At 35.8% G+C, this 12,131-nt stretch overlaps 1 protein-coding gene across 2 annotated transcripts in view; it reads right to left on the bottom strand.

The window, feature by feature from the left end:
• The window catches only part of TRHDE (thyrotropin releasing hormone degrading enzyme), a 450,763-nt gene that overhangs the window by 212,784 nt on the left and 225,848 nt on the right, over window positions 1–12,131 (bottom strand). For both annotated transcript variants that reach the window (XM_004602680.3, XM_055118082.1), the window contains exons 4-5: window positions 4,701–4,855; window positions 1,440–1,553 (exon numbers count right to left, since the gene is read on the bottom strand). In XM_004602680.3, the coding sequence (XP_004602737.3) occupies window positions 1,440–1,553; window positions 4,701–4,855 (269 nt within the window). The remainder of the gene's footprint in view (window positions 1–1,439; window positions 1,554–4,700; window positions 4,856–12,131) is intronic.

Below are 12,131 nucleotides of genomic sequence, written 5' to 3'. Positions count from 1 at the left end.
GGCAAAATCAGCTGTGTTACACTCCAATCATTTTTTGTACTTGTTACAAAAGTATTATCTAAGTGATCTACAACTGTAAAAATTAATAAACATTATGAAGCAATACAAAAATATTCAAAGAAAATACCTAATATAAGGACATAAAAATTAGGACTTATTGACAAGCAAAATTATGAAAAGTTGTCAGTTTCACCCTATATATATAATCCTATTTATTATTTTTAATGTATTATATATTTTTATAATGATGAATTGAAAAATTGTTACATATAGCCTAATGTACTATAAAATAGGCTTGCATCTATGAGTAGCATGTCTTATAATAACATCTTTGGATAATGAAACAATGAAATAATAAATCAGTAATAAGACAGTATAATTAAAATTAAATGAAATTTTCAAACAAAGTTGGATGAAAGTCCGAAGGTCATATCAAACCAAAAGATAATTTTGGAAATGTTCCACTGTTAATTTAAGGTTGAAATTTTCATCTCTTAAGGACTACTTCAAATGATATTGCAAGGTATTTATTGGTGGTTTTTCCTCAAAATTTATCAATGATATCTGTGATGGGATCCCAAGGAGTGCCCTTCAAATAATACTTATAATAATTATAGATATTTACATAACAACCAATTGTAAATAAGCAATAAAGTATATATGCATATGTATATATATTACTGTTTTTGGCAAATCAAATACACCATGGGTAGTTTGCCAGGCTCTGCTGTGTGGGTGGGATACAACAAGTCTCACCATAGAGATGTTACTGGAGCCCACTCGAGCAAATCAATGAACGGGATAACAGTGCTACAGTATATATATATTACCCATACAAGTAGAATTTTAGTCTCTGAAATTTGATAAATATGCAAATTTTGTAATTTTTATGTAGTACTAGTAAAAACAGATTTCAAATATTGATCACCAGACTACAGATATCCTGGGTTCCATTTATATAATATCATAGTTTAGGAGCCAATCTTACTTCAGGTTCAAATGTAGAAGTATCTTCCTAGAATGCAGGTATAATGTGTACAATATTTCCAAAATTAAAAAAATCTTTAATTAGCTCATTTAACACCAACTATATATTCAAAAATATTGTTTCAAATAATCTTTCTTTCATCACACTTAAAATGTTAAGTTCTCATTTTTATTGCTGAAATATCCTATGTATTTATAATGTTACTCATTAATTATCCTTGGCCTCTTTAAAATAACTTTATTTGTTATCAAATACTACACTCTAAAATATTTCTAAATCAATGTATATCAATTGGTTCTAATAAATCAGAGAGATCTGGAATACTTATATCTAAAATTGTGATTGCTTTTCTTTTATTTGTCCCTGTTCAGTATTTCATTCACCTCCAAACATAATATAAGCCAATATAACACCAGAGAAACCTTTCCAAACCAAGAAAAGTAGAACTTACCATGTTCCAGCCAGGATAGAGGTAGTCTGTACCAACAAACTCAAAGTAGTGAGCAAAACCTTCCTTCAGCCACACATCTTCCCACCACACAGGAGTCACAAGGTCACCAAACCACTGCAGCGACAAAATGATGAGCATCAGACAAATTCAAATATACCCCAGAATTGTTTTATCTAAAATTAAGTATACTGATCTATAATTATCATAACTAGACAATCTCCCATTTGATTTTGTGATCCTAAATCTGTTGTAACAAGACTGTAGATTTATTTGACTACTTGGGTAACACTAGCTTTGTTTTTCTAAGTTTTGTGGGGGTATTTATATCTGTTTTCAATAAAGAGGCTGAAATGACCAAGTACACAAAAGGAGTTTTTAACCTGGAGTAGAAAGAATTCAAGAGGGGGAAAAAAGGGATGATTGCTATCTCCAAATATTTGAATAGCTATTATGTGGAAGAGGTAAAAGCTTTTTATCTTCTGCCTAACAAGGGGTCAATGGGAGCTACTCAACGGATATTAGAGTTTGGGTTTCTAAGAGACTTATAACAGAAGATGGAAATAATTCCCCAGGAGGCAGTGAGAGACTCATCATAGGAGGTGTGCTAGCATTGCCTTTTTGTCATAGAGGTGATTTATTGAAAGAACTAAGGATTCTAAGATGTTCCACATCTGAATATTCGTAATTCTAATGACCTAAAACAAAATTACCTATAAAATACCTTCATTAAAAATAATGCAATTTTAATGGGTGCTTGGATTAGATTATGATACATTTTTCTGAAATTTGTACATTTTATTTCAATAAAATGTAGAGGTTCTTTTTTAAGTTAAAAGAATTAACACCATTATATGTCATCTTAGAAGCTACACTTAAGATTTGAAATTATAATGATAAAAAGTTGGAGAGTGGAGACTGGGAACAGGAGAGCTAGAAGGAAAATAAGGTGAGAAAGGAATTTTTTTAAAAAACGAGCAGATGTACACCATGATTTCAGATTCTAATGGTTAGAGGAATGGGGAAGGACATTTTCTACTATAAAAAAGCATAAAGCATTCTCTCTAGTCAAGTAATATCTGAGCTCAAACTTTAACGATAATAGGACATTTGTACCAGGCAAGTTGATTCCAGGCAGATGCAAATATTCCTCCCTTAATGGGAAAACCTGAATGATGATGAGGAACTTTAGAAATGAAAAGTTGTGCAAGTATCAGATCACGTATGTAATAACTTTATTATTGATCATATTAACTTTGTGTATTTGGGGAGGAAGGGTCCTCTCAAGGGGTGCTTTTGAGTTCCGGATGAGAATTGCCAAAAGTGATTGTCAATTCTCCACCACTTTTGGCAATTCTCCACCATCAGGGCTGATGGTCCAATGCAAAGCTTGAAGAACCAGTGCTACCCCTGCTCTGAGATGCTGGGCACTCTCTGGACCACCCCAGGGTGCTAGAGGACATCAAGGGCCACACCCTGTGGTGCTTGGGGGACCTTGTAGTTTCAAGTACCAAACTTGAGTAAGCTGTATGTAAGGCATGTGCCTTAACTGTATACTGTAAGTTCAGCCTTTTAGTGTTCTAATATTGATTTTAAAAGTTACACTAAAAATGATTTTAATTGAAATAAAAATGAAATAATCTTGAGCATGTTGATTATCACAAAATAATCAAGACTTAAAGTTCTTATCCTTAGGTCTAGAAAAATAGTTTAATGAATTGAGCATTTGCTTTTTATGAGGAAGGCCTGGGTTCAATTTTCAGTACCTTATAGTTCCCCTAGCAACATCAGAAGGGACTCTTAAGCACAAAGTAGCCCTCAGAGCTCCATAAAATATGATCAGAAAACAAAAATTTTATTCTTCAACAAAAAATATATGCTTCCTGCTTAACTTGAAACCCTGAAATAGGAATTAGGACCTTAAATACATAGACAAAAGGTAGTATAAAAATATCTTGGTGATATTAGATTCTGGTAGATATTTCCCTTTCTTCTCCAGTTCCTCAGTAGTAAATGGCCAAGCACAATTTAACTGATTACAAGAAAGTAATAATCTATGCTACAAATAAAACCTTGCTCAAGGAACAAGGATTGCCTGATCAATGTTCTCATTTCAACAAAGCTATAGATGTAACTTATTTCTATGAATGTTCAAAAAGAAGATGTTCTGTCTCAAAGACTTGTTGGTTTAGTTGAACTTATCTCTTTTGCACAGCACATGAATCCTGATTTTCAATGCAGTGACTCCCTTAAACCTCTGAGGCAAGGTACACAGGACCCAACCTGGCCCGCAGGACAGGTATATACATTCTGCAAGTTAACTGCAAAAGGTTAGTATTTAGAACTTATGAGCTGTGCCAATTCATCACTAAGTCAGTTCCAACATAGTATGATTTAGCAATTCCACCTTTTTTCCCCCATTAACAGTATTTTCCACATCACTCTCTAATGTTTTCTAGCTTCCAAAATAGGTGTGAGTTTATAACCAATTGAAATCATACATGACCCAATGAGATTGCTAATGTTGTAGTTACTAGAATCCAATAAAGGTATTGTTTTTTTAGTAACATTTATTTTTAGTTACTCCTTTCACTGGACTCAAAATTTAAATAAGCATTGCAAAATTTCTTGCAATCCTTTCCATTCATTGTTAGAAAGTACATAAAATCGGAGTGAAATTAATTTGATCTTAGCTGCACTACAAAGTTGGCTAATTTACATATGAATTTCTAAACATGCCAAGACAAAAAAAATATCAATCACTGGAGAACAAAGAGTATATGACTGAGTTAGTGAAAGACTTCCTAAGTGTCTGTGTGATGGGAAAAGGGGAATATCAAATTGATTTCAGCAAAAGCAAATTTTGACACGTACACAAAACTGAGCTGCATCTTGCAGCAGCGCAATAAATCATTGCCATCACTGCACTTACCATATATACACACCAATAATCACAAGAAAATAAAGCAAGGTTGACAAGGAATAGTAACAGGTAGGGTCTCCAAAGAGGCTGCTAGGGGGCAGCGTCTTCTCAACAAAACTGAGTGACAGTTGTTGATTCAATCTGGTTTCCCTCTATGCTTTCGTTTGTGCTGCCATCTGAGAAAAATGACTTATCTTCTGAAAAATAATTTCATAGCACTCTCCATCTAATTAAAACTTAATTGGGAGAATAATAATTTAGTTCCTAATTGAAGTATCTGAAATCACTTTACAGCCTAAATAGTGTGCAAGTATACTTACACCTGATCCTTTTTCTCATACCTGGTGACAAATCTCATGAACAATGACCATGGTGACATCCAGCAAATAAGAAATAGATGAAACACTGGGATCCAGCAGTATTCTTTGTTCAACAAAAATACTTAGTCCCCAGTTCTCCATAGCAGCGTACGGATGCTTAGGCACAGCTAAAAGATCTAGAAACAGAATAAAACAATTCCAAAGACTTTAACAAAAATATAAAATTCTAAATTTACACCCCCCAAAAAAGTCTTAGAAATACCTGCTTTCTTAATTATGTCTTGATCTGTTAAATAACCTGTGCTTTTACATGGCAGCAGAAATATAGTCTATCACCGTAAAGGCTGACTAAAGTGATTCATCACAGTTCTGTTTCAGACCCAAAGCTGTCGGAAGCTGGAAATATTGGCACCATTATTGATGGGTCCATCCTAATAAGTTTTTGAAAGTCAAGGAATTCAAAGGCAGCAAAACCCTAGCATCAAAAAGCATTGCAGCTTCTAATGAAAAGAAATTCTTCTCAGTGCAATGAACAATCTTACATGTTACTCATTATTTTTCAAAAAGAATCCTTTTATAGCAACTTAAAAATGTGAGGTGCCATTTTTAAATGTTTTATATTTTGATATAATTGACAGTCAATAAAAATCAAACAATTCTTATAAACATATACTTTAGAGAATAAAAAGGGTGACAGCGAATTCTGTAGCATAAGCACAATTGTGAGAACCTTGAAACCTTTGATTCTGATCCTGCCTCTACCATTAACTAGATATATAACAATAGTAAATCACTTAATTTCTTTAGACCACAATTTTCTCACTTATAAAATAAGGTTATTTACCTTCATTAGCTCCAAATCCTTCCCGGCTCCAAAAATCTATGATTAGGTAATGCTAAGATTTGTGCTTGTTTTCAAAGGTCATGGATGTGTTACAACTTCTGGCTAAAGATGCAATAAGTATATGTTTGATGCACTCTCTCTGATGCAAACACATCAGAAATAAAATATTAAAAGGATAAATTTGGGGGAAAAGACCTCCAGGCTTTCAAAAAACCTCTCAGTGGATCAGAAATGGTATATTAATACAGAACAGTGATTACGTGTGCAGCCACAGGCCTACTGCATCTGGCTCCCGGAGCAAGCTACTAGAATTGGCTCTAGCAGCATCTCCTGAAACCGAGTTCACAGGCAGTACTGACTGACAGATGCCAGGGGATTAGGTAAAGAAAACATGCTCAAGAAAGGAGCTAAAAATAGCTGGTAATCATAGTTTCCAAGGGAAGTTATCAAGGGGAAGACTAAGAATTAAGAACTCAGCCTGGCTACAGTGCCATGCTCTTAATCACAGAGATGTCATGTCCTATGTCTGATTCAGAAGTTCCTCTTCCTATATAAACCTAGAGTAAATCCCTAGGATATCAAGAGGGGAAAAGAGGAACAACAATGTAGACTGCAGCATTGTTTGTATGGAAAAAATTAAAATTTCTTTCACCAAAATAATGACAAAGAAAATCTGTAAAGCTCTAGAAAATCTGTAGTAGCTCAAAGCCAGTGAAATAGGCTATCTTACCCCTATATTCTAATATGATATGTATCAATATAAATAAGCTGAAAACATAATATAGGCATCATAAAATGTACAATGACCCACATCTCATAGTAGTTAAAAAAGTTTAATGTCACATAGATATTTACATTTTACATACATATATAGACAGTGGTGGCAAAACGCAAATGCAAACATATACGCAAGGGATGATAAATACGAAACTCCAAATTTTGTTTTAGGTAAGAAAAAAGAGAAATAGTTTAGGAGCACTTCAGCTTATAGTTTCTGGATCCAATTGCATCATGTATGTGTAATGGTGGTGAGGAATGGAGTTTTTCCCACTCCACTGATAAGCAACCAATAAGCAATTCTCCACACTCTGTTCCCAGAAACAGCATCAGATTACACTGTTAAGATTCAGTTTTAGAAGAGTGCCTTAACACCCCCAAGGATGCTTCTGGATGAACAGCTGTAAATGAGTTTTCCATGACCTTGGCTTTTGATTTAATTACTTTGGTGGATCAACTCTGGGAACTCAAACATTTTTCTTCTAGATCACCAGTTTATGATGAAAGGATACAACTCAAATCAAGGGGATAAAGAGAAGCCCAGCATGTGGTATGGAGAAAAGTATGGAAGTGGAATGGATGAAGGGAATTTTATTAAATGGAAAAAGCTATAAAGAAAATATAATGGAGTGAAGTAGCTACTCACACTTGGATGTGATAGGTGTCTGTGGTCAAGTCAAGTGACTCTAAGATATCACATTTCGCCTGGGACAGTACTAATGGTAGAAAATGCATTTAGCATAATTGTATGACAATAAATGTAAGGCCCAGATGGTTCAATTCCCAGCATCCCATATGGTCCCCTGAGCACTGCCAGGGGTAATTCCTGAGTGCAGAGCCAGGAATGACCTGAATGACCTCTGTGTATCGCTGGGTGTGACCCAAAAAGAAAAAAAACACCCTAAAACTGAAGTAACTGAAAGTAGTGCCCATCAGTAAGTGAATTTCTAAAATGTAGTGTATCATTGTAATAATATCATTCAAGCAGTAAAAAAAAATTATCAATACATGCAAAAACATGCTAAATCACAAAATAGTTTTACTAAGTAAAAGGGAATATATACACACATACATATACACATATATATGTGTTTATATACATACATTTGTGTATATATATATATAAAACTAATTTATAGTGTCAAAAAAAAAGATCAATGGTGACCTGAGGACAAGGATGGGAGAGTAAGAGTGCAACAGCAAGCTTTAGGGAGTGACAGACATGTCCATTATGGTAATGATCTCAGGTGCTTGTAGATATTTTATACTATTAATCTTATGTGTTAAATATGTGTTGTTCACTCCATACATTTAAGACTTCTCATTTGACTTCAGTGGCAGTGTTTTGAAAAACATACCCTGTAGGATGACATTACTTTGTCCTCTCCCCCTTGCCATGAGTAGCTTGTCCCGGTTTTTCCCGGAGTTTAGGCTTACCTAAGTCTCACCCATCAAGGTGTTCCCGAATCTCTCCCATCCCTTTGTTTAGCTATAATCACTTCTCTATGCTCTCTTCCCCAAAGCAGTTAATCCGAGGCTTTCCCTTAATCTGACTCTGCTAATTTGTAAGGTCAGACCTTCCTAGGATACTGAATGTATATTATATAAGTTAATATTGCCTTTCTCCTCTTCTTGTGCCTTTTGAATAATTTGCTTTAAAGCAATGTCCTTTTTGTATGGACACAAGAAGACAATATTATGCTTTTGTAACTTGGGAATTAATTGGCCTCGAATATTATTCCCTCCCAGGCATCTGCTTTCTCCACTTAAGCCTCAGTTGTCCTCAGTTCCTAGCACCCCAAAAGCAGGTTCCCGACGAGGGATGGGAAGGATCCAGGGCAAGCGGTGAGTTATGTGCTACCCTGGCATCGAGATGGGCCTGGCCAAAGTGCCTAATTCTTAACTATAAGTTAAGAGCTTGATCATAGACAAATGCTGTCATGATCCAAAAGTAATGATGAGACTAGGACCCTGCTAGGGATAGGAAAGACTGATCTGGCCTGAGCACTGTAGTCTGAGATTGAGATGGCCCCAGGAGAGCAATTCCATAAACTTTAATGCATCTCTTATTGTGTCCATACAAAATGATTAATATTAAGAATTCTTATATGTTTGCTGGCTGAGGAGAAGAGAAACACATTCATGGGACTCTGCCCTTGGGTGGATTCTCCTGCTGAAAGAGAATTAAGTCCTAGGAGAAGCATCCCCTAAGGGAAAGGAACCTTACCCTATTGATGGTGACCACACCTATGTGTACGCCCCAACCCCCTCATGCTGTGGAGATTTAACTAGGTTGTAAGAGTGGGTTGGGGGGCCAGATCCACAGATCCTGAGAGAGACTGAGAGTGGGAGAGAAGCAGAGAGAGAGAGAGAATGAAATAAACTGATTGAGCAACGAGCCTGGCCTTCTTCCTTCCCATCGCCTACCCTTGACCGACAGCACACACAGCGGTTCCGGGGCACCGAACCTGTGCGGTGAGACAGAGCCACCCAGAGAGCTCTCGAGTGCGCGCGCCCGTCGGCGAGCTTTAGTTTTTTACAATACCCAGTATATAAAATATTTTGTTTAATTTTGCAGAAGGTAAGATATAGCTATGTAGTGAATTAAATTATTTTAATTTTTGCAAAAAAAATGCTATGAGGCTACATCCATTAAAGTATGCAGCCATTACCTCTAAAATGCCTTGAAAACAGGAATGAAACTCAAATGTTTCTGAACCTTATTTGGAAACTCCAAGGAAATTCTGGTTAAAATTGTGCAGAGTAGTTTGCTAAGATCAATTATAAAAGTTTTTTAAAACTCTAGGCAGGTAACAACTACCCAGCCATATAACACTAGTGAAAGCAAACACATGGAGTAAGATAAACTTCACTCACCCGACTTGCTCCCTTCTTCACTCTCTCATGTACATGCTCTAACACTGAGTTGAAGCAACTATACAGTCACAAACCCTCTCAAGACTCTCAGCTCTTCCTGTGCTCTGAGCATTGCTGAGGATGATTACAGTGCTGTCGAACAATCTGTCCAAACAGCATATCCCTGTTTCTCCACTTTTCAGTTAAGCCTTTCTTCTAGGTGTCACTGTAATTTTGCTCATTTTTAAAAATTTTCCTGTCATCCACTGTTTTCTAGAAATCAAGTTCTCAGGATTTTCATGCATGGACTTATTTGTGATTCACTCAGTTTTCTGTATGATCTCTCCTTTAAACACCATCTCAAGCCTTCCAATGCCCAAACATTTTTCTTAATCTCTAGAGGGCACTAAACAGGCTTCTTTGTAGCAGGCTGATACTTTTACCCACCCAGTATTTTATTTCTGGAAAAATCTTGCGACCTTTACTTTGGTTAAACCTTCAGAAAGTCATGTAGCATCTCTTGTCTATTCTGGGGAACGTGATGAAAAATGCCCCACTACACAAAGTAGGAAGAATCTTGAAACTATGGAAAGGTTCAAAGATCGTGAGACAGGGTCTAAGAGTATAGGCAACCCAAAATCTAGTCTAGTGTTCAGCTTTAGTGACAATATTCTGATATATAACCTAGTAAATTAGAGACATACTGTTAACACATGCTACATTATTCAATAGCCACTAGCAAAAAGAAAATGTGCATAATATCATCTGACCTCTCTTCTCTGCCATCATTTGACTCTGAGCTCACAGACTGTTGTGATTTGTAATCCAAAATAAAATGCATTTACCGCTACCTCTGGGCTCATCTGATCATTGGCTACCACATGAAAGTCTGGTATCTTTTAGCTCACACTCACTACATTTTCAAGGCTGTACACCCTGCTATAAACATGCTGGGAATAAAGAACTACATGGCCTCAGATTCTGATCAATTGACCTAATTAATAGACACTTTACCTACGCTAAATCCAGAGCCCTTACAGCAATATCTCTTCACCAATTCCTGCCTTCCAATTCCACACCCAAATTGGGTGATTTGCTTTGGAATTTTCATAGTTTATTTATGTAAAGACTTTGAGAATAGTGGGAGAATACTCTCTCATATCAGAACCCCAAGTTCCAGACTTCAACCTTGAGCCTTAAGGAGGACAAAAGGACCTGGAACACAAAGGGTTGACAACCAATGTAAAAGAAGATTCATCTCTAGAGACTCAAGTGCCTCAGGTCAAAGATTCATTTATCCATGTACCAGCAAAGAATAGACCTGCTGGCAAGACCTGAGCAAGATCAAAGGATGTATCAGTTAACTTATAAAGCAAGACTAATTCTTTGTCAGGCATGAGGATTTTCTGCCAGAAAAATCTAAGTGACATAAGTTAATCCTAGACATTTTTAATTTAACAACAGGGATAACCTCCATGAGGCTTTCTCTAGAAACACCAATCTTCTTCTATTTGTAGCATATTTCATCCATTCTTTTATTCATCCAAAGAGTCCGTTGAGTTCTCACAGAAGAGGTCACTCTCCTGCCAGAAGATAAGGATGAGACAGCCAATCACTCTCAGGAAGATCTTATGCTTGATTATACCTTTTTAGGGGGACAGAATAGCAAGGGTAGGGTAGAGAGCCAATACATACTCAGATAAACACACAAATGCTATGGTCTTATAATTAAGACTAGGATAAAAATAACAGGTATGTAAAAGAACAATGTGATGGGGAGAAAGTATTTTAGATTGAGTGAGCTGAGTTTCTTTGCAAAGAGAGGTTCTAGGATTTGTGATGTTCACTCAGTTGCTTTTCCCCTCCATGAATGCAGATTATCTCTTTACCCCAAACACTGCATATGCAGCGCCTAACACTATCAAGAACATAGCTGATGCTCAACTATTCATTGCAAAATAAGTAAAATGTTTGCCTTATTTCAATGTCAAGCTGAATATAGCTAATAATTTTGCTTATGTTTACAAATGAAACAGATGTGTAGACATTACCAATATCCATTCAAGATAGACCAGTAAATTCTTCAGTTCTGGTTTTCAGTTTCTTAGTATGATTCTCTGCCAATGAGGTGCTGCTCCTTCAAATCTCCTCTCCACTCTTCTAAGTATCACTTAGATGTGCTCCCATCAGATTCAAAAGCACATTCCAAACTCTTGGATCTTATCTTTCTTCTAGAAATCCATCTTCTCTGAAAGCCTCATGCTTCTCCTATTATCCCATTTCCCGTTTCATTTTTGCCTTTGAATTTCCTCTTCAATACACGTTTCCATGCTAGAATCAACTGCCATCTTGACCATAACCTAAAGACTCTTTCCAGCCCTGACAGGGGGAAGTGAGCATTATGATTAGAAGTAGGAACTTTGTAGTTCACAGTGTTTGGGGTTACAAACCCATTATAATACACTAACTATGGGATCCAAGACTTTTATTTCCTCATTGATTAAAGGAATATTTTATGTGATCGCCCATGTAAAAACAATCCTAAGCATTAAAACATGATAAATCAATGCCTTCACTATTACATATTTTTTTAAGTATCTCATCCTCACCTTGTAAATGAAAGAATCACAAGTTTAGGAGAAGAGTAGTATTAGATTTGAGCAAACATATTAGGTAATATGTTGTATTTGCATTGTAATTTCTGGATTTTTTTTTAAGTAAGGCAACATAGAACCTACATTAGAATAATATAGAACCTAAGTTATATAGTTATATATATATACACACACACAAACATATCATTGTTCATATCCATATTATCATATGAAGATACTTAATAAAATTTAGGGTATAAAATATTTTTAATAAAAGGTTTAATTCCCATTTTGCCACAATTGGCACTTTACCATGATTATACTTGCATATGCATAATATGCTTACATTTTTAAAAATCTTGAGTATATGAGGAAATGGAA

This window comes from Sorex araneus, chromosome 10, assembly GCF_027595985.1.
Source record: "Sorex araneus isolate mSorAra2 chromosome 10, mSorAra2.pri, whole genome shotgun sequence".
NCBI lineage: Eukaryota > Metazoa > Chordata > Mammalia > Eulipotyphla > Soricidae > Sorex > Sorex araneus.
This window is presented reverse-complemented; position numbering and strand designations above follow the sequence as displayed.